This window comes from Alnus glutinosa, chromosome 3 (assembly GCF_958979055.1).
Source record: "Alnus glutinosa chromosome 3, dhAlnGlut1.1, whole genome shotgun sequence".
Classification (NCBI taxonomy): domain Eukaryota; kingdom Viridiplantae; phylum Streptophyta; class Magnoliopsida; order Fagales; family Betulaceae; genus Alnus; species Alnus glutinosa.
In genome coordinates, this window is record NC_084888.1 from 22,157,334 (window position 1) to 22,181,151 (window position 23,818).

The 23,818-nt window shown below is 40.8% G+C and overlaps 2 protein-coding genes across 3 annotated transcripts; both read left to right on the forward strand.

The window, feature by feature from the left end:
* Positions 1-727: 727 nt before the first annotated feature.
* Positions 728-20,475, forward strand: LOC133862739 (coatomer subunit beta-1-like). 2 transcript variants are annotated; one of them, XM_062298588.1, is made up of 5 exons: positions 728-2,989; positions 11,751-12,263; positions 16,068-16,153; positions 17,049-17,180; positions 19,964-20,475. In XM_062298588.1, exons 1-5 carry the CDS (start codon positions 941-943, stop codon positions 20,169-20,171), a joined length of 2,988 nt encoding a protein of 995 aa, XP_062154572.1. In that variant the 5' UTR covers positions 728-940; the 3' UTR covers positions 20,172-20,475. The 2 variants fall into 2 exon arrangements, with proteins under 2 accessions (XP_062154572.1, XP_062154573.1); XM_062298589.1 differs by lacking the exon at positions 17,049-17,180 and having other exon boundaries at positions 735-2,989.
* Positions 20,476-21,185: 710 nt separating this feature from the next.
* Positions 21,186-23,530, forward strand: LOC133862740 (exocyst complex component EXO70A1-like). Its single transcript, XM_062298591.1, has one exon. The coding sequence runs from the start codon at positions 21,223-21,225 to the stop codon at positions 23,224-23,226; it is 2,004 nt and encodes a 667-aa protein (XP_062154575.1). The 5' UTR covers positions 21,186-21,222; the 3' UTR covers positions 23,227-23,530.
* Positions 23,531-23,818: the final 288 nt, after the last annotated feature.

A 23,818-nucleotide genomic window follows, 5' to 3' on the forward strand; every position in this document is an offset into this window, starting at 1 on the left:
TGGCGCGTGGAAACCACGCGCCGATCACCGCTGAGCACCCCGGCTGTAGAAGGCAGTGTCTGGACCAGAGGAAGATGATGAGCATGGAAAGGGGGCGCGTGTTACCTGGGGGGCTGTGGAACAGCGCAGATTTGGCAACAAAGGATGAAAAAATTGAGACCCAACCATAACTACCGCCAACCGCAGAAACGGCGGAATCTCCCCCTCCGACGCCTCACTGGGATGTTTTCCTGACAACCAAAGGAAACAAAAAACTAAAAAACTACACAAACCTCCATAGTCCAAACGGACTAAGGAGGGCTAAACTCCACCACCGGAACAAGTCTGGGGGAGACTCAAAACTCCAAACAGCCCTAGTGGCTGGGAGACTCTAAACTCTCTAGCCCAAAAAGGGTAGAGAGAAGAAACAAAAAAACCAAAAAAACCGAGAGGAGGGAGACTTGAAGCCTCCCTCCCCCGGCAAGCAGCAAGACCAAACGGTGGGAAGAAGTTTCTGGAGAGGGGAGAAAGAGAGAGAGAGAGAGAGAGAGAGAGAGAGAGAGTGTTTCTTAGCTCTTGGTCTACTTCTATTTAAAACCTGTTACTCTTTTTTAAATTTTAGTATTATTATTATTATTATTATTATTATTATTATTTATTTTCGTTTTCAAAATGCTTTGCCAAACGAATGAGAGAAAAACGCATTTTTTGGTGATGAAAAGAAAAAGAAAAATGTTTCCAAAACAGCTGCTTAAAAAAAAAAAAAAAAAAATGCAGATCTGTTTAATTTCCGGACTCACTCTCAGTCTCTCGAGCTCGTAATAAGACAGTCACTCGTACTCAGATCCAAATCCAGCGATTGGGAATTCCCGGAATCTGATTTCAGCCTCCGATCTGAGACTTGCAGTCCATAAACAAAGAAGGGACATTTCCTCTAAATCCCTCTCTCGGAAGGAAAGAAATGGAGAAATCGTGCACACTTCTGGTCCATTTCGACAAGGGCACGCCTGCGCTGGCCAGCGAGATCAAAGAAGCCCTGGAAGGGAACGACTTGGAGGCGAAGAGCGAAGCCCTGAAGAAGGCCATCATGCTTCTGCTCAACGGCGAGACCATCCCCCAGCTCTTCATCACCATCATCCGCTACGTACTCCCCTCCGAGGACCACACCGTGCAGAAGCTCCTCCTCTTCTACCTCGAGATCATCGAGAAGACGGACTCCCGCGGCAAGGTCCTCCCGGAGATGATCCTCATCTGCCAGAACCTCCGCAACAATCTGCAGCACCCCAACGAGTACATCCGCGGCGTCACGCTCCGCTTCCTCTGCCGCCTGAACGAGACCGAGATCGTCGAGCCTCTCATCCCCTCCATCTTGGCCAACCTTGAGCACCGCCACCCCTTCGTGCGCCGGAACGCCGTGCTCGCCGTCATGTCCGTGTACAAGCTCCCCCAAGGCGAGCAGCTGCTGGACTCCGCGCCGGATATCATCGAGAAGTTCTTGTCCACCGAGCAGGACCAATCCAGTAAGCGAAACGCTTTCCTTATGCTCTTTACTTGCGCCCAGGACAGGGCTGTCAATTACCTTTTTACCCACATCGATCGAGTTATCGATTGGGGGGAGCAACTCCAGATGGTGGTGTTGGAGTTGATCAGGAGGGTTTGTCGGGCCAATAAGTCCGAGAAGGGAAAGTATATTAAGATTATCATATCTCTGTTGAATGCGCCATCCGCCGCCGTCATTTACGAGTGCGCCGGAACGCTCGTGTCGCTGTCGTCCGCGCCCACCGCGATACGGGCGGCCGCGACTACCTACTGCCAGCTGCTGTTGTCGCAGAGCGACAACAATGTGAAGCTCATTGTGCTCGAACAGCTCAACGAGCTTAAGCGTTCGCACAGGGAGATCATGATGGAGACGGTGATGGACGTGCTTAGAGCGCTTTCGAGTCCGAATGTGGACATTAGGAGGAAGACTCTTGATATCGTGCTGGACTTGATCACGCCGAGGAATGTGGATGAGGTTGTTATGATGTTGAAGAAGGAGGTCGTGAAGACTCAGAGCGGCGAGCACGAGAAGAATGGGGAGTATCGGCAGATGTTGGTACAGGCGATACATTCTTGTGCGATTAAGTTCCCGGAGGTGGCGAGCACGGTGGTACATCTCCTGATGGATTTCTTGGGCGATACCAATGTGGCTTCGGCTATGGACGTGGTTGTTTTTGTGCGTGAGATTATTGAGACGAACCCCAAGTTACGGGTTTCCATAATCACAAGGCTGTTGGACACCTTTTACCAGATTCGGGCTGCCCGGGTGTGTTCATGCGCTCTTTGGATTATTGGTGAGTACTGCCTCTCGCTTTCGGAAGTTGAGAGTGGAATTGCAACCATTAAGCAGTGTCTTGGGGAGCTCCCATTCTACACGGTCACCGAGGAAGGGGAGGTGCAGGATGCTTCCAAGAAAACACAGCAGGTCAGTTCCACGATGGTGTCTTCTAGGAGGCCCGCAATTCTCGCGGATGGGACCTATGCCACCCAAAGTGCTGCGCTGGAAACTGCCATGTCGCCTCCGACCCTTGTTCATGGGTCCCTCTCATCTATAGGGAACTTGAGATCCCTGATTCTTGCTGGCGACTTTTTCCTCGGGGCAGTTGTGGCTTGCACGCTGACCAAGCTTGTTTTGAGATTGGAAGAGGTTCAGCCATCGAAAGTTGAAGTGAACAGAGCATCTATACAGGCCTTACTTATCATGGTCTCGATGCTCCAACTAGGCGAATCTTCTGTCCTTTCACATCCGATTGATGATGACTCTCGTGATAGGATTGTTCTCTGCATTAGGTTGCTGTGCAATACCGGTGATGAGATAAGGAAGATATGGCTGCAGTCCTGCAGACAGAGCTTTGTGAAAATGCTTGCAGATAAGCAGCACCGGGAAACAGAAGAAATAAAAGCTAAGGCCCAGATATCTAATGTACAGCCAGATGATCTTATTGATTTCTACCATCTGAAGAGCAGGAAGGTAAGGCAACATTGCTTATCTTATCTCCTTCAGCCCTCTAGTGAAATGTTTTTATCATTTCTTTCGGATTTTAAATACTCGTGGTTTCCCTATCATTGTTGATGTTTGATAGATAATGCTGACTATAGTTCATGAAATTATATTTGTTTGACTTGGTGCATATTTAGGTCAATAATGGTATTTAGTTTCTTACTTTTTCCTCTCAAACGAAATTTCTTTTGGTTGTCCTGCCCCTTTCTTCAAGTTTTATTCAATTACTTCCTGTACGCATTCTATATTCTTTAAGCCCATAGGTTTGTCTTGTCTTTTCTTTCTTTCTCTCTCTCTCTCTCTCTTCAGTTTTGAATTTTTTTGTCATCTATCTGAAGTTAGAGCACTATTTGTTTTTTTCCCCCCCTCCTTTTCTCTATTTCCATTTTTTTTTTTATGAGTAAGTAAAATTTCATTAAAGCGCAAAGAGCGATCAAGTACACAGGGAGTATATAAGAACGACAACTAAGAAGAAGAGGAAAACAATACAAGAAAATCATAATAACTAATCATTATAGGGGCAAGGAACGTAGCTGTCCAAGAAAACAAAGAATGAAAGAAAAAAGAAATGAGCTCCTCAATAGTTATTTCTTTGTCCTCGAACTGTCTATCGTTGCGCTCCCTCCACAAGCACCATCAGACGCAACCAGGGACCATCTTCCACACAACCGCATTCTAAGAGCGACCACCCGTCCACCAACAAGCAAATAGATTTACCACCCGACGAGGCATAACCTAAGACAGACTGAAGCGACTAAAAATGACATTCCAAAGAACGCAAGCGACCTCACAATGAAGGAGTAGATGATCTTCAGACTTCCCATTCTTTTTACACATGCAACATCTATCAATCACAATGACTTGCCTCTTTCTGAGATTGTCCAAAGTAAGGATTTTCTCTAGAGCTGCCACCCAAGCGAAAAAAAAAGCCACTTTTAAAGGAACATTTGTCCGCCAAATACTTTTTCAGGGGAAATGAGCTGTTTCCTTGTAAGCAAGAATCTTATAGAAAGATCTAACATTAAACTTCCCTTGGCATGAAGGAGACCACCAAAGTTTATCTTCCCCATCACGATCAGATTTGATAGAATACAATAAGGTGAAGAAGGAAGCCAAGACGTCCACCTCCCAATCGTGGGCCACTCAAAGGAACCTGGCATCCCACTGAAAAGATCCGTTCTCATATCATATGGGCTGCAACGAGCGAGTTCTTGTCGCAAGCAATGTCATACAAACCTGGGAAAGCTTTCTTAAGGGGCATCTCTTCGCACCAGACATCATCCTAGAATCTGATCCTGGATCCATCTCCCAAAACAAGTTTGGTATGGCTACTAAATAAGCTCCACCCCTTCCTGATATTCTTTCAAAGCCTTACTCCGTGAGACCCAGGGGGATCAAAGGAACACTAACCAGCCCAAGTAGAACTGTACTTAGCATCCACAATTGATTTCCACAAAGCCTCTCTCTCATGCTCGTAACGCCACAACCACTTCCCTAATAAAGCCTCATTAAAGGTCGTCAAATTTCGAATACCCAAACCACCTTTTGAAATAGGGGAACAAACCGTGGACCAGCTAACCAAATGATATTTGAAATCTTCACCTAGACCTCCCCACAAAAAAATCACGATAAAGCTTCTCTATATGGCTAGCAGAAGGAATGGGGAAGAGAGAGAGGAAATACGTGGGGCGATTAAATGTTTGGATATTTATTCAATATTCAAACCGGGTTTTTATTCAAAAACCCGAAATCCGGATCCAAGTTGAATAAAACCTGGTTGGCACTTGAATTTAGTTTGAATTTCAAGGTGAGTGGTTGACGCGTTAATTCCGAGCTGGCAGAAATCAGACTTTCTGGGGACTACAACTCGAACAGCAAAGTAGCTATAGAGGATTCAATTACCTAGAAACTAGTCTGGCAGCGTTGCAGGTAGCCTTCTTCGAGATCAACACGTTTCAACCCTCTCCTCACACGGCTGTGATGCACCAAATTCCTGCAAAATCCCATTTTCCTTTTTGCCTTCTTTTCCCATCAAGTTACAGCACACAAGGACGAGAAAGTCAAAAAGTAACTGAAAATTCTGCTATATATATATTTCAAAGAAAAATAGGAAAATGGGGGTGGCTCGTAGGCCGCTCCCCTCCCAAAGGGATGGCTGCCACCTATATTTTCTTCTTTTTTTTTTTTTCTCTTTTTTTTTTTTTAAAAAAAAAATAAGAATAAGAATAAAAATGAAAATAAAAATGTAATCTTACTTTTTTTAGTTTTAGTTTTTAATTTTTAATTTTTTTGTTATTTTTTATTATTAGTTTTATTATTTTTTACCATACCAATCATTATGCACAACTTTTCATACAAACCAATCATTTTCAATCATTTCCTACTATTAAAAAACATTTTTTTTTCAATTTTTAAAAATTAACACTTATTTTCATAACACCAATCATTATACACAACTTTTCATACAATCCAATCATTTCCAACCACTTTCTACCATTATAAAACACTTTTTTTCAATCTTCCAAATTCAACACCCAAACACATTTTCGAAAAGAATTTGAATTATATTCAACATCCAAACACATTTTCATTGCCTTGAAATCCGTGATCAGATTCAGAATATTATTCATATTCGAAATATTCGATACCCAAATGCACCATAGAGTACTCTTTATAAGGGTAACTCTACCACCCTTTAGACAAATACATCTTCTTCCAACTAGCCAACCGTTTTTCAATTTTGCCCACTACATCATCTCAAATGGACTTAGCCTTGAAAGGGGCCCCTAACGGAAGACCAAGATACTTTAAAGGAAAAGAGGAAACTTTACACCCCAAAATGCCAGCCAAATCATCCATAATAACATCACCCACTAGAACCAATATTGACTTGGCCAAATTAATCTTTAAACTGGAAACAGCTTCAAAATACAAAAAAAACAACTCGAAGAAAACGGAAGTGATCAAGATTAGCCCCGCAAAAGACTAAAGTGTCATTCGCAAACAATAAATGAGAAATATCAAGCAGCCCATTGCCACCAGAACCCACTGAGAAACCTTATAGAAAACCCTCGTGAACAGCAATAGTGAACAATTTACTTAGGGCCTCTATCATAATGACAAACAAAAGAGGCAATAGGGGATCACCTTGTGTTAGACCACGAGAGCTATTAAAAAAACCTGAAGGGGTACCATTCACCAAAATAGAGAATCGAACCGAGGAAATACAATGCGCTATCCACGAACACCATCTATCACCAAAACTACATCTTCTCAACAAATACAGTAAGTTCTTGTTGAAATGATCGTATGCCTTCTCAATATCCAACTTGCAGATCAACCCTGGTTCACTTGATTTAATACGACTATCCAAACACTCATTAGCAATAATAACTGATCAAGAATTTGTCTACCTTTAACAAAAGCATTTTGGGGCTTCGAGATTATCTTATCCACAACCTTTCTAAGTCTATTAGCAAGAACTTTTGCAATGATCTTATAAACCCCACCAACAAGACTAATAAGCCGAAAATCTTTAAGATCCTAGCCCCAAACTTCTTCGGAATTAGAGCAAGAAAGGAGGCATTAATGCTTTTAACAAACTTGTTATGAGTGTAAAAGTCCTAAAAAACCCCCATGATACCTTTCTTGATTACATCCCAACAATCTTGGAAGAATGCTACAGAGAACCCATCAGGACCTGGAGCTTTATCACGGTTCATGCCCTTAACCACCTCTAAGACTTCCTTTTCCTCGAAAGGAAATTCCAAAGAAGAAGCCTCAATCGCATCCAAAGAGTCAAAAGCAAGGTTGTCTAACCCAGGCCTCCAAGGTTAAGGCTCTATAAAGAGGGACTCATAAAAATGAGCAACATGAGCCCTAATAGCCTGCTGGTCGGAAGAAATAGAGCCATTAACTAATGGCATTGGATCTCCTATTCGAGTTAGCTATCTGATGAAAAAATTTAGTGCATTTATCACCCTCTTTAAGCCAAAGAACCCTAGACTTTTTATTTTTTATTTTTTATTTTTTTATAAGTAAATAGATTTATTGAAAGCGTAAGGCGCCCCTAAGTATACTAGAAGCATACGAAAGGAAACACTTAACTAGAAAAAGAAAAACGAACAAGAAAATCAGAATAGCTAATCGACGTGGGTGACGAAAAGGCCACCGTCCACAGATACAACGTATGAAAAAATGAAGTTAAAATATCCTCCATAGTATTCTCCTGATCTTCGAAACACCTAAGATTTCTTTCCTTCCAAACACACCAGAAAATGCAGATAGACACCATCTTCCAAACCGCAGCACTCCTTGGCCTTCCAGACTTCCACCAACAAGCAAATAAATCGATAACTCTTTTAGGCATAACCCAAGACATACTAAACCGAGAAAAAACGTGAATCCACAGAGTGTCGGTGGATCATCTTCTGGTGTGTTTGGAAGGAAAGAAATGATAGGTGTTTTGAGGATTTGGAGAGATCCTCGGAGGATATTTTAGCTTCTTTTTTTCATACGTTGTATCTTTGGACGGTGGCTTTTGTGTCACCGTTGTCGTTTACCTTTGATGAATTTCTTGTTCGTTTTTCACTTTCTAGCTAGGTGCGTTCTCTTGTATACTGCCGGTGTATTTAGGGGCGCCTTACGCTTTTAAAAAGACCAACTTATTACTTATAAAAAAAAAAAGGAAGCCACATCACAGTGAAGAAGAAGGTGATCTACAGTTTCCCCATTTCTCTTACACAAGCAGCATCTATCCACAAAGATGAACCCTAGACTTCTGTCTCCAACTAATCTCCTCTTGCAAAGTAGCGTCCTCCATATCTCTGATGACCTCACTTTTCCTGAACTTTTCTTCGGGGGCTAAACCACGTTGTTCCTCCAACCTATCAAGGGCATACAATTCTTCCAAAACTCTTTGCTTGCGAAACTCCACATTGCCAAACTCCTTTTCGTTCCATCTCTTAAGATCATTCTTTAAGGCCTTAAGCTTTTGAGAGAAAATGAAGCTAGGTGAACCTTGGAAATGGTAAGATATCCACCAAAGTCGCACCCTATCCACAAACCCGTCGGCTTTCAACCACATATTCTCAAACTTGAACGGTCTGGGACTCCAATGAATTCCTCCACAATCAAGAAGAATCAGGAAATGATTCGAACACAATCTAGGAAGCCTTTTCTGTAAAGAACCTGGAAACTTAACTTACCAATCAGGGGAAACAAGAAATCCACCAAGGCCAGACCAAGTGGGATTCTCCTGATTATTAGACCACGTAAACGACCCTCCAGCAAGAGGGAGATCCATAAGACCTTGCTAAAAAATAAAGTCCGAAAACTCCATCATGGCGGTATTTAGGCGAACATCACTCAATCTTTCAGCAGGAAAACGATGACGTTAAAGTCTCCCCCAATACACCAAGGCAGCACCCACCAAGAAGAGAGGCCAGCCAACTCATCCCAAAGAGAACTTCTAAGAGCATCTAAGTTTGGACCATAGACCCCAGCAAAAGCCCAAGAAAAATCATTTTCAACACTTCTAAGAGAGCATGCAAGAACAAACTCACCCACGAACACATCAATCTTCTCTACAATTATTTTGTCCCACATAATCAACATACCACCAGAGGCACCACAAGAGGCTAAGTGACATCATTCCGCGAAGGGACAGCTCCAAAGATTTCTCACTAAGGTGTCAGAAATAAACTCCAGTTTAGTTTCTTGCAAACAAATAATATCTGCTTTTCATTGCCTCAGTAAATTTCTAACTCTTAAACGTTTCTCACCCACGTTTAACCCTCTAACATTCTAAGAAAGGATTTTAGGCTTCATATCAAACTACCATGCACCCTCCCTTTACGTCTACCATTGGAAGAGTTACCGCTATGAGCATCATAATTAATAGAACAGAAAAGTCTGTTTAGCTCCCTCGTGCCTTTGGTGCCCGATTCGAACCCAAACCCTCTTCCTTATCATGATTGGCAATGAGATCCATAAACAAAGGTTGGAGCTGACCTTCAGATCCAACACACGTAATTCCCATCAGAGTGCTGTACTCTAAGGCCATCTTCAGCAGCAACTCCGAAGACTCCTTATTAGAAAATCCCCTGACCTTAACACTGGGGCAGCAGGACAAAGGAGAAGGCTGTTCCTCAGGGATCGAAACAAAATCCAGCCCATTCCTAAACCCCAAACCAGAAAATAATTTATGGGAGAAAGGGCCAGATACCAACGAAGAAACAGAGGGAGAAGAATCCGACTCAACCAAAGTGTCCGATGGATCCAAACCAGCCCAGACAACCAGCACACCTTCTATATTCATCGGAGAGTCGACCAAAGCAACTGAATTAGTGAGATTGGCCTCCAGACCAAGAATGGAAGACACTACCCTAGAACTTGGTTCCAGTTGAGAGACCAAGCCTACCAATTCAGGGACAACAGTGGAAGAAGACGACCCACTGGATACCTCTGGAATCACCGGAAAAGTACCCATCATCTCAGACGGAAGTATCCATCATCTCAACATTCAACTCATGGTTCTGTTTCTCACTTCATTTTTTATGCTTGATGCTACAGTCGTGCTTTCTTTCTTTGTTCTTTCACTGTCTGAATTGCATCAGATAATTAAGGTGACAAAAAATGACAGCCTAGGGCAGGCACATCTTGAAAAAAAAGGCCTTATTTCTTTTATTATTCCTTCAAATTTTGTTTTAGAAATATGAGAGTTCCGACAGGTTCTTCTATAAAACTCAACTTCACAATAAATTCTATCAAATCCCAAGGGTTCTTGGCTTCAACATCAAATTCGATCAAATCTTGTTATCAGTGGAACGTAAGCTTTATTAGAGCGGCACATGATTGGGAGGTTGATGTCTTGGCTTCATTCTTCAAGTTATACTCCCTGAGAGTGAGATGGGGAGGTAAAGATAAGTTTTGTTGGCCCACTCTAAAAGATGGCTGTTCGATGTTAGATCCATCTATAGTATCCTTGTATGCAAAGATAGCCCTCCCTTCCCTTGTAAGAGTATTTGGCAAAACAAGGCTCTCTTGAGAGTGGCTTTCTTTGCTTGGTTGGCTACCTTAGGGAAGATTCTTAACATGGATAACCTTGAAAAGCAATGTGTCATTGTGATCAATTGGTGGTGTTGTATGTGCAAGAGGGACATGGAGTCTGTGGATCATTTCCTTCTCCATTGTGAGGTTGCTTGTGCCTTATGGAATATTATTTTCTGTTGTGTTGGGTTGTCTTGGGTTATACCTAAATGAGTAGTAGACTTGCTTGCTTGTTGGAGGGAGTTATTTGGAGGGGGTTGCTTGGCTCATCTGATCTTTCACTAGGGAGGTGGGTGACATTGAAATTGCCCCCAATGCACCAAGGTAAATCCTACCAGCTGATCAAACCTGTGAACTCCTCCCATAATAAGTGATGGTCCACATCTGAGTTAGGGCCATAGACATTGGCGAAAGCCCACTCAAATTAGTCGTTAACACTTATAAAGTTACATGCAACCGAGAAGCTACCCATACAGACTTAGATTGTTTCCACTATTCTCCTATCCCAGATCAATAAAATACCACCGGAAGCCCCCTCCTAGAATCCAACTAACACCAATCTAAATGTTGAACTCCTCACCAACTCTGCATGGTATTCTTGGGAATCTGCTCCAATTTAGTCTCCTGTAAAGCCACTATATCAACTTTCCTCGATACAAGGAAATTTCTAATACGCATATGTTTATTCACTTCATGCAACTGTGTCACAGTCCACGAAATAACTTTTAGCTTCATAAAGGAACATATGACACCCTCCTTCTCCCACCAGACTTCGATGCAGAATCTTTTGGAGCAATTTAACCTTTTCAATTCCTCACTACCTTTGGGAACTAGGAGAAGCGGTGCTTAGAGCATCCTTCTTGTGACTGGCTTCAATAAATGCAAAAAGGGCCATAATCTCCTCAAATTTATTTCAAGGCATTCCCATATATTTACTAAAACCGCTCAGAAAATCTGGTTTCCTCGATGTTGTCAGAGGATGTTGTCAGAGGGTAAACATTAATAGGCTTGCAGAAGATTGGCTCACTCCACGGAGGGTTGAGCAAAGCTGGCATATCATTTTCACACTCTACCCCACTACCCCCAAAGCCGGAATAGGAAGCAATTCCTTTCCCAAGCTGCCTCTACTATGTGATCAACCAAAGAGAGAGCTACAACATGAGCTATTCCTAGGCACAAGCCTTTCCTAACATCATGAAACCTCCACAGAGAGTACAGTGTTGTTGTGACCGGTTTTGGCCATTTTTCAGTCGGTTCAGTTCATGTTTGACAGATGTGGTGGTTTTATGGCCAGGTTCATGGTGTTTTTGGCATGTTCTTCTTGTTTTTCAACCAATTTAATGGTATTTCAGCCTGTAAACGGGTATTTACAAAGTGTTTGTGTCAATAAGAATTTATTTGTTGCAAGAATTATATAAGCTCCAGCTTGAGGGCTTGTATTCTTCCGTATGAATGAAATGTAATGAAAGAGTGCATGTTTTTGGTGAAATACACAAATCTTAACAGAATGGATAGTTTCAAAAAAGAAAAGAAAAACCTGAAACTTATCATAGTCTTTCATGCTGCAAACTGAACTTAATCCTGGTCTCTCTCTCTCTCTACTTAATGCTAGAGTCACATGGGACTCTCACATCAAATATTTGATTAATCTATGCTTTCTTTATATGCACATTTATTTTAGGGTATGAGCCAGCTTGAGTTGGAAGATGAGGTCCAAGATGATCTCAAGCGTGCCACTGGTGAGTTCACAAAGGATGGAGATGATGCAAATAAACTCAATCGAATTCTTCAGCTTACAGGATTCAGTGATCCTGTCTATGCTGAAGCATATGTTACAGTTCATCATTATGACGTAGTCCTAGATGTTACTGTTATCAACCGAACAAAGGAGACCCTCCAAAGTTTGTGCTTGGAGTTGGCAACCATGGGGGATCTGAAACTCGTTGAGCGACCACAAAACTACACACTAGCTCCAGAGTCGAGCAAACAGATTAAGGCGAATATTAAGGTCTCTTCAACCGAAACAGGAGTCATATTTGGTAACATTGTATATGAGACTTCTTCAAATGTTCTTGAGAGAAATGTTATTGTCCTCAATGACATCCATATTGATATAATGGATTACATCTCCCCTGCATCATGTGCTGATGTGGCATTTAGAACAATGTGGGCAGAGTTTGAGTGGGAAAACAAGGTACGTCTTTGCTGTTACTTTCAACTTTGTTCTTCACTATATTGTTTATGTATAAGTTTTCGAAACTGTTTCACTAATTTGAAACTAATATGATAGGCTGCTTCTATTTTATTATTCTTCTTTGAATTGATCATACATGCTGCATTCAGATATATTTAGAATGATCCTGAAGGATAATTGTGTTCTTCACTGCCTGATTGTTTGACGTCATTTCATTCAAACATGAATTGTTGATGTTGTGGTCTGTCAATGCTGAGATAGGATTTGAGATACCTGCTTAGTCAGTTGTTTTTGGAACAAATGGTATCTTCTCCCTCATAATAAGGGATGGCAGGTTGGATCATAAACATTAAGAGTTGCATTCAACTGTTGATTTCTCAAACCTTGACACGACCTATTTAAATAAGCGGGTGACACGACCCATTTGACCCATTAATTGATAAACTCAAAAAAAAAAAAATCACAAATATAAACTCAAAAAATTCATCAATATACAAAACTAATCCAGGTCTCCAATATAATACAAAGATAATACATTCTAATTAAGGTTTGATACATTCAAAATTAAATCTTTGAGCATGTGATGTGAGAAAAATACTCAAAACAAATACTGTTAAAGTTATACAACTTTAATTAGAGGAAGAGACTAGAAACCTATAAAACAATCTTGATATTTTTTTTTTTTAAAAAAAAAAACATTTTCGAATAGCGTATCATAATCTTCAGGAAAGTCTGAAGATAAAATATATATATTAGAAAAAAGAAAAACACTGAGAAACCAATGGTCTCAATCGTTCTTGAAAAAAGCAGAGGATGTTGCATCCTTTGATAAAACAGGGTATTCCCAAACCCTATAGAAAACAAAGAAACCCAAACAGTGATGAGAATGGGTTTGGGCCAAAACAAATGAGATATATCTCATAAAGGATAGGTGCCCAACAAGGAAATTAGATACTCTGAGTATACACATAAATGGAAGCATAAAAATTGGGACAGAAAAAGAAGGATAAGAATTAAAAGAGGATGGTTTTTGTGCACAGTAGGTCACGGAGAGGAGTAGATAAAAGGAAAATATTCGTTGGGAGAGATCAAACGGGTCACCCATGGGTTAAAGTGGGTCGACCCATGATTGACCCATTTATTAAATAGGAATAAATGGGTCAAGCGGGTTGACCTAAACCTGATTATACCAAATCCTAACCCTTTAATTTTGTGTCGAGTTTGTCTTGGATTCGCAGGTCGAGTTAAAAATTGTCAGCCCTATAAATAAGAGGTGTCAAGATAAAATGGTAACATTCTTATTACTGTATGTTGATGATGCAGGAACAATGTCGACGATCAAGATATGGTTGTCTAACCAGTTTGATATGAAGGGCTTATGAGAAGCAAGCTACATCTTAGGGATCAAGCTTTTGCGAGATCGAAAAAGAATAGGATGTTAGGCTTATCCTAGATTCCTATTCTTTTTCGATCTCGCAAAAAGAATAGGAATCTAGGATAAGCCTAAGAAAAAGAATAGGAATCTAGGATAAGCCTAATATCCTATTCTTTTTTGATCTCGCAAAAGCTTGATCCCTAGGATGTAGTATATCCTAAATTACTTATCAAAAAAAAAAAAATCCTAGATTGCATACACAGACAAGATTCTGTCGTTTGGCATTCAGGACTCCAAGGAGGGTTACTTCCCTTCAGGCATGAAGTCCCTCTTTCTAAGGAGTGATGAGCTGAGTGAAGCTTGAACTTTTCTTGAAGCCACGGTCAAGACTCTGTTTGCTGGTGGCGCTTTGGTGGGCGATTGCCTGGGAAAGGCAGCGGGCCCTCTGTTGTTCGCGGACGTGGTGCGTTCAAAGCCTACCTTCCCTTTCATCGGTGGTGGGCTTCTGGTTCAGTCATCAGAGGTGGCTTGGTGTGAGGTGGAGAAGCTTCTTCCGTTGAGTCTGGAACAGGCGATGGTTTGGCAAGCAGTGGACTATTCTGCCTTGGAGACATCCCCGATTGTTCCTTTGGGTATTGTATGTCGTGCTAATGGCTCCTTGGATCAAAGCAACAATAGAGTTTCAAGGTTTTGATGTAGTAGCAAAGGCTCCAGCAAAGGCAGGCGTGACGTTGTGTGTGCAGGTGAAGCTTAGGGTCAAGAGGGGAAAAGGGTTTTTAGGAAGCTTCTCGATATGTTTGGTGTTTGGGTGGATTGGGTTTGCGGGACCAAACGTAACTTGGCAGGTTTTTTCTTTTTTTTTTGATAAGTAACTTGGCAGGTTTTTTCTTGTTGGGCTAAAACGCTTCTTAGGCAGTAGGGGCTTGAGCCGAGTTTTTAAGAGAGCTTATTTTGTGGTTAGAGGGGCCCGGTTACGGGCTGGATCCAAGACTTGGGGCTTTAGGCCTAGCGTTAAGAAGGCCAATAAGTTGGGTCTTGTTCCGGGTTCTGGTTTTTTTTTTTTCTCTGTGGGTATGGGTTTTGATCTATCGCGTTAGGGTGTCTCCTCACCTTCAGCAGCCTTTTCTCCTCTGCCGGAAGGTGGGTTCTCCTGGCCGGTCGTCTGGAGTGCCAGTAGCTTCTCCGGCAGTTGTTGAGCTGCCCTCGGTTGGGTTTGCTTTAGTGGGGTCTAGTTGCTTGTCCCAATTAGCATCCTCTAGTCGGGTGTCTTCTCTGGCGTCTCCAGATTCCGCTGATGGTGATTCTAGTCTGGCCAGACTTTGTCCAAGCCAGGTGAGGTCTCTGCTATATCGGGTCCAACACCTTCTTCACTGGTCCCTCCCCTCTCTTCTCCGGAGTTGCTGAGCCAAGGCCTTGGTTCACTTGCCCCAGATCTAGTTTCTGTCTTGTGTTCTTCGTAGCAAGCTTCTCCTGCTTTTGCCCAGGCTTGGAAAGCAGACTATGGGTCAGCTTTTCCTGGTGTTTCCTCAAGGGCAGAAGAGTTGGGTGAACGGCTTCGTCTCTCGCTTCCCGTGATGTTGGAGTCTGGGGCGCCTATCTATCATTTTGAGTCTAAGTCGATGATGAGGTATTCTTGGAAGTGAAAGGATGCGCAGCTGAACAAGTTTTTGTTAGCCGAGTCTTTGGCGGTGATCAATGCCTCTCCTTCTCTGCTAGGCCATCATCCTTTTCTACATTTGGAGTCCGGGGCAATAAGGGAGCCTCCAGTCAGCTTTTGTCGACGTGGGTTCCTTCTTCCGTGCAACTGTTCTTCCTAGCCGGTTGAGGTAGGTGAATCTTTGAGGGAAGGTGTTTTCGAAAAGGTTGTAGGTTCTTTAGGGGCAGTGTTTGACACTGCGCTGTGCCTTTAAACTATGGGGATTTCCTTTGAGAGGAACGTAAAAGGTTTTTTGGATGTCATGGCTCAAGTGGTTGAGGGGCAGCGTCTTGAGGTCCTAGTCTCCACTCCTAAGGTTAAAGGGAATAGAGAACTTCATAACCTTGAGTGCGATATCAATTATAATGCTAGGAGTCTTGATTCTACTCGGAACAAAAGCAAGAGGGTTGTTGTGATGTAATGTTAGAGGGTTTTTGGGTTTTGGTTGGGGTGCTTTGAGTTTTCTGCTGTGGTTGAGTCTTTGTGGTTTTTTTTTTCCCTTATTTCTCGTCTTTTTTGTTCTCTTTGTTCTTGCATCCTTTTGTATACGCCTTGTATCCTCAGTGGCACTTTCATCTTTTATAAAAAATTTCTTATAAAAAAAAAAAAAATAATAAAAAAATAAATTTAGAATCTCTTCATATTCACGTGATTCTAGTATCTCAATTTTTTGGATGATTTGATGATTGGTCTGCATTCTCATTTTAAATAAGCACAACAAATATTTTTTCAGGTTGCTGTAAATACTATCATTCAAGATGAGAAGGAGTTTCTGAACCACATTATCAAGTCAACGAACATGAAATGCCTCACTCCATTGTAAGTTCTATGACCCTTGGTTCACCCTTCTATACCTTACACTACATGAGAGTTATTCATCTAAATTTTTTCTTTCTTTATTATTATTTTGTGTTTTTTGGGGATTTTTTTTTTTTTTGGGGGGGGGGGGGGGGGGTGGGTAAATGAACAGTGGATTTTGTCACTATTTAAGTGGTTTATTTATTTTCCCTTTTGTTGAATTTAACTGTAGTAAATTGTGACATACAACAAGAGTAATAGCGTTTTAACCTTGTTGGCAGTCTTGGGATATGTTACGTACAATTTTTTTTTTTTTTTTTTTTTTTTTTTTTTTTTTTTGTGGGGAGGGGGGTGTGATTTGTAGGGGTATTAACATTCATGAATCATGATATGTAAACGATGCAGCATAGTTTGGGCTAGAAACCTATAATGTTTCCTATGAAAATAGTCGTATATTACCAACTTTTTCTTGTAAAATGCACATGATATCATTGCCTTTTATATTTTAATCATGCATACCCGCTTGCTCCCCACCCTTTGACATTCTCTTTCTTTCCCAAGCTATTGATTAATTATAATTAGAAAGTAAAATAAGTGCCCAGTCACCAAGATAATTTTTCTTGGAGCTTAGTTTAGAGCATCTCCAACATAATAGGCAAATGACCTATAATAGCCAAATTTGACCATTATGAGCCATTTTTTGTGTCCAGTAGAGTAGCTACTTTAACATCGAGGGAAAAAGGTCACTATTTGTTGTTTATTGTGTTCAGGAGAATAGTGAAGAGCCTATTCACTATTCACTGTGGGAAAACGGTTGTTTTTGGTTGCTTTTATTTTTATGATACTTTACTGATCACATGTATGGCTTTATTTTTGTTGGTTTTATGAGGTTATTTGTTACCCTTTGTTGGTACAGTTTTCGGTACGGTGACGTGTTGCCTTGTGATTCGATGCCTTCCTTGATCTTCGCTCTCCTCGGAATCTGCAAAATAATAAACGGCTCGTCGGCTCGTGGGGGTGCCGACCATACCCCCACTCCGATGCCTAAGTCAGTTCAAAACTGTTTATTTTTCTGGAGAGTATCAATAATCTCAGAGCATAGAGAATCTGCATTTTTTTTCAAAATACCTGACGTAGTAGTCTTATTTATAGACTCACAGTTCACAGTTATGAAACTACTGGAGTGCTTGGAGCATAATCTAATTAGGAGTCTGAGTCCTAGATCACATAGTCTTTAATCTTATCTTCATAGAATTCAAATTGGGTAGTAGAGTCCAAACTGGATATGACACTAATTGGGTAGTAGAGTCCAAACTGGATATGACACTCTCTTTAGCTAATGTCATTCTATTAGGTGCCTTATCCCATATTTGATGGGATAGAAGTCTATCTTGATATATTTGGGATATGCGGCTTTTTAGAGATAATGGATGGTCTTGTACTTAAGTCTAATCTGGCCGGGTCAACCCGATGGGCTCAGCCCCCCATACTACCTTAGGCCCACGCGTCTTTGGAGCTGATTATTTCTCCAACACCCTTCATTGATCACACCTATGCTTAATGATGCTGGAGAATAACTAAGTGAATTTTTTTAATGAATTTTCACTGTATGGTGCAGCGAAAAGAATATGAAATCCACTGTAGGTGACTCCGTCAATGTGGAAATCCAATATTTTCACTTTGATTGAGTGTTGGTAAGAATATAATTAAAAAAAATGAGAAATAATATTTAAAAGCAAGTAGAGAATAAAATAGAGAATCTATTGAAGATGGTATAGAAAAAACATTAGTTAAAGTAGAGAGTTGTACTTTTTTAGTAGCTATTTTGGCTATTATTCCTGGAGATGCTCTTAGACAACATTGATATCAATTCTTATTTAAAAAAAGAAAAAGAAAAAGAAGAAGAAGCGATCACCTTGATAGTGACTTGATGCATACTTTCTAATCCTAAACTAAAGAAATGCTTGTTGACATTGATGGTCCTCCCAATTCTTTAGGGAGCTCCTCCGTTGACAGGCGTTCTCATATTCCATCTCCTTGTGGAGCAGCGTTGCTTCCTTTACCATTGGGACTGACCATGAGACATACATTCACTGAATCTTGTTACATGTTACTTATTAAAAACAAATATAAATTTACCTTTTCAGCCTTGATGTATTAGTAGTAGTAATGGCATGATGCAATGTCAGATTCTTTTTTTTTTGGGTTACCATTCTTTGAAAAAAACTCAAAAAAGTGTGGCTTTTATGTATTGACATCTCTGTATGAACTCTATCACTCAGCACATATGGTTTTATCTTTTGTAGTCCATTCTGTGTTGGTTTTTATTTTCGGTGTTTGCTTGGGAGTATGATGAGTATCTGATGGGGCCATATTTATCATAGTATTCAAATGTTGTGATATCACAATCTTATATAGGAATTATATTGTTTTGATTTCTAGTAACTCTTTGTGTTATATATTAAATACTTCTGAAATAGGTAATGTAATGTTGCAGTACTAATGAGAACTCCAGATTTAGTGAACCACTTCCAAAATGCTATTTAATATTGGATTACCTCAACTAATAGTTATTTCAAGCTTCTAAACTTTAAAATTATAGATATTCTTTCAAAGCCTCTAAAATATCCATATCCTGTAATAAAAATCCATAAGCTTTTCTGAAGTTTTGGAGGCTAAGTCTCTGATCACTATTTTTCCTCTTTGCTGTCCAAAGTTTCAAGATTTAGGTTAAGATTGATAAAGGAATGAAAAAGGAGAAACGGGAATAAAAGTATCAGAATCGTACTGCCAATAGACTGTGGCCCAAATGGCACTTCGACCCTACTTAAAAACCAGGTTGTGGGTAAAGAGGTTTGTGTTCTGTTTTTATACTTCTCAAATTGAGTTCAACGGGAATTCTTAGACACTGCCATTATGAATGATTCCCGTGCTATCATTGAGGTGCTATATGTTTCCTGAAATCAGTTTTTGAATCCATTGTTGTAGATCGCACAAAAGTGCTCTTATACCAAACTGGTTGCTGGATTTTATCTGGCAGCAGGTGTGAATTGTAGTGTTTGGGATAACTAGGGCTAGGGTTTGTGGTTGAAAAGACTTGAAACAATTAGGAATTAGGGTTTATAATAGGGCAAGGGACATGGTGAGTTTGGAGGTGAAACGAAGAGGGAAAACTCAAGGTTTGGTTTGCTGTTCATGGGCCCCTGAGAGCGGTATTTGGGTCTCCTTGGTTGAGTAATTTTTGTTCTGTTTTTGGTATGGGTCTGAGAGAAGAATCGGAGCAAAATCAGCTCGGATACTTTGGATTGCATCACACAAACTTCATTGAAAGTTTGATAGTTCTGAAATTTTAGCAAAATGTATTCTCCCTTAGATGGAGAGAATTACATGAATGTTTTTTTTTTGATAAGTAGAATTACATGAATGTTTGCAGAAAACTAAATGAAATCCTAGTAAAACCTGGACCCCATGTGCTACTAAACCTTAGTTGATAAAACCATCAAATACCTAATGGCATGTGAAAACCCGTAACAAGACGCAATAGCCACAACTACACCCCATATCCAGCAATTCTAAAATATTACAGAAATACCCCTAACTCTTAAAATTAATAAAGCTATATTAAAGCAAAACCATCTCCTTGCTGTTCGTGTCAAGACCTTTATTTTGCCAATATAAGGGGCAGCTTCTAACTACAAAACAATACTAACTTATTATGCTTAATGGATATAAAGAAGCTTCATCTGAATTTGTTACTACCCTATCTAATTCATTATGCTTGAGTAATTTTTGTTATGCTTGTTCTCATCATTCCTTGCTAATGGGGATCAGATCGGCTCTAGAAGGGGAGTGTGGGTTCCTTGCTGCTAACCTGTACGCAAAGAGTGTTTTTGGGGAGGATGCTCTGGTGAATGTGAGCGTTGAGAAACAAGCAGATGGTAAGCTGGGTGGATACATAAGGATAAGAAGTAAAACTCAAGGTATTGCCCTAAGTCTTGGGGACAAGATCACTTTGAAACAAAAGGGTGGTGGCACTTGACTGGACCGGATGCCTACTTTTTGTCTATTTTCTTGAAGCTCTCTTAGGCTTTATTTACTTCTACCTTGTTTGTTTTCGTTTGGGAGCAACGTTATTCTTGTCTCCCTTCGAATCACTTGTAATTGCATGTATATTATCTTGAGATCCAAAGACATTGTTATCACTTTGGATCTTTGCACGAGTCATTTGCTCTTTTAGAAATAGGGACAGATACCATATATTGGCGTCCATTGATCTCTGATACAAGTTGTCCGCTTGGGCCTCATATTTTTTGATTTTGTAGATGACAGTTACTTCCCATCCATTTCTGAATGTCACTAATCTCTCTCTCTCTCTCTCTCTCAACGCATATTTATATTTTTTGCTACCAATACAACAATTTTATGGAGAAAAAGGTGCTAGGAGTTGTCCTGATATCCTGCGAGTTGTTTTTCCAGTTTAGATCACTTTTTCCTGGTTACATTTATTTGTCAATCAATTTAGAATGGATTTTGAGTTGGAACTTTCCCTGTAGAATATTATTTATTAAATGGTGAATTAATTTAAAAACAGACACAAGTTGAACTGAATGTGGAAGGGCAAGAACGGCCCAACGGGATCTAATGGTGGATGGCCGTGTAAATATAGCAGAGTTATTAGTAAACCATAAAACCGGGTTGTATTATTTGGTTTTTAGTTTTATTATTTTCATATTCAATATTAAAATAATGCGATTTATTCTTGTAATTCCCCTAGAGACTCTAGTTAGTCTCCTTGATCTTTCACCTATAATTTCCTCAACTCTGGGAAGAAGGCCATTAAGTTCAATATGAGGAGAAGTCTAGCTGCTCAAGAAATTGCCATCGCATGGTTGTTGTTGCAAGTAAGGTTTGGTTTGAATTTGGTCGTCTTCCTCTTTTACTCTTTATTTGGTGAGTTTGGTTAAGAAAAGTATATGGGTGTGTTATAAAAGAAACTATCTATCTATCTATCTATGATCTATCTATATTTGTACTAGTTGGGTCCATTCAAAAACATAGATAAAGATAAAAATTAAAAATTAAAAAAAAAAATGGCGGAGGTGGGAAGCATCCAGAATCTTGTAGCTGCTAGGCAGTTGTTGGAGTGTAGCTTGGAGAAATCAAGAGCTTATGCTTCTGAGCTAGACGAGATGGGGCTAAGATTGGAAATGATTAGCCAAAGATTGCCATCCTTGGAAGCCGCAGCAAGATCCATCTCTGTGCAAAAGAGTGCATGCAGAGACCATATTGATCCTGCCATGGCACCTGCTGCCGCAGTTCTGAAGGTCTTTGACACGGCTCTTGCGCTTGAGAAGTCACTCTTGTCTCACAAATGTTCTGATGATCTCTTCAACTACCTCTCACTCATGAAACGGCTTGAACAAGTATTGAGATTTCTTGCTGATAATTGCGGGCTAGCAATCAAGTGGTTGGAGGGCATAATTGAAGACATGGAGGACAATGCAAGCACCAACGTGAAGAAATGTTTGGGAATTCTACAAGAGTTGCAGGCCAAAGAGGAATGTTCGGGAGTTCTTAGTGCCGCATTCGAAAAGCTAGAAATTGAATTCAAGAGACTTGTGACAGAAAACAGCGTACCTCTTGCTTTGGCAACCTCCAATCCCAATATTGCTTCTTCATGCTCTGGCTTGCCAGCGCCTACCATACAGAAGAAGCTGCAGGCAATAGTTGAAACATTAAATTCCCATAACCAACTCGGGATGTGCATATCTGTATATGTTGACGTTCGGAGTTCAAACGCCAAACAGAGTTTACAAGCTCTTGGTTTGGATTACCTTGAGATGTCCAAATTTGATGATCACATAGAGCAATGGAGTAAGCATTTGGTGTTGGCTGTGAAGCACCTATTTGAGCTCGAGTATAGACTGTGCCGTGACGTCTTCAAGAATATAGGAGGAGGACCAGATGTTGGAATGAGATGCTTTGCAAAGATCGCTGCTCAATCTGGCATCCTTGCATTTCTGCAATTTGGGAAACATGTTACTCAAAGTAACAAGGATCCCATCATGCTCTTGAAGCTGTTGGACATGTTCGCTTCTTTGGACAATCTGAGAATAGATTTCAACCGGCTTTTTGGTGGAGAAGACTGCACTGAAATCCAAAAACTGACAAGGGATCTCGTGAAAAGGATTGTTGATGGTGCCTGCCAGATTTTTTGGCAACTTCCTCTCCAAGTGGGATTGCAAGGGCGAAGTTCTCCTCCTTCAGATGGCAGTCTTCCATGGCTGGTGAGCTCTGTAACAAGCTATTGTAATCAGCTGCTAGGTGATGAGTACAGGCCACTCCTGGCCCAGGTTCTTGTGATCCATCACAGCTGGAAACAAGAGAGTTATGAAGAGGGTCTTATTTCCTACCAGGTGTGTAAAATAATGAAAGAAATCGGGCTAAATTTGGATCGATGGTCCAAGGACTACGAGGATATCTCCTTGTCATATCTGTTCATGATGAATAATCACTGCCATTTTTGGAATCTCAAAGGCACCAAGCTTGGGGAGGTGATGGGAGATTCTTGGTTAACGGCACATGGGCAATACACAGATTATTATGCAGCACTCTACTTGAGGGAGAGCTGGGGAAATGTTGTGACACTGGTAGTAACCCAAAAGGGCGCTGGTCAAGACTTGGTCAAGAAAAGGCTCAAGGCATTCAATGAGGCTTTTAATGAAAGGTATAAGAAGCAATCCAAGTGGATCATCCCCAACGAAAACTTGAGGAAGAAAGTGTGCCAACATCTACAGCAAGCAATTCTACCTGTTTATGGGAGCTACATGCAAAATTACAGGCTTTTGGTTGAACAAGATGATGCTACACCCTGCCCCAGCAAGTACGTGAAATACAGCGTGCAAAATTTGGAGAAATTGCTGAGCTGTATGTTCCAGCCAACGCTTAGTAATGGAGACTTGGTGGAATACACTGCATCGGCATGGAGTTTCGGGAAGATACTCAACTCTCTGTTCCCGCTGAAGCAGATAAGAAAGTATGGCAGCACCAAACACGCACAGTGGATGAACAGAATCACTCTTACTGCTATTTGACACCTTCATTTTTGTTTGAATTCTAAATACACAGCACAAACATAATTTTCAGTACCGAAAACAAGATCTGATCTACTTCTCACAGGGATAATAGAGCGATGCCCACAATATTCACGCTCTAAATTCAACACGCCGACAGAAAACAAGACAGATTTACTATGGGTGCCCCTTAATTTACTACATCCCCCACTCGCACATAGTGGGCACGACCCAGCCATGCATCCATCTCTATACCTATTTTCAATCATGTTCATATTGGCTAATAGACTGTGCGACCATCAAGCACACCTTCATAAAAGGTTGTGAGGACTATACCAAATCTTGTAAAGACTAGCATAGTAATATTCCTAAAAGTGTCTCATTATGCCCTGGCTCATTTGGTCACATTAGATTAAGCATCTCTAATCCCTCTCGAGTCCAATATCTTAAAGCAATGCTTAACCTCCACAATTCATGATGTACCCACATTGATGTCGCAACATTCAATAAGCAGCATGACTTGTCGGCAGTGAGTACAAACACAATACGAATGTGTTGCTGAATAGTCTTCTCTTTGCCTTCATGCCAATCCCTTTCCCAACAATGCCTCTTT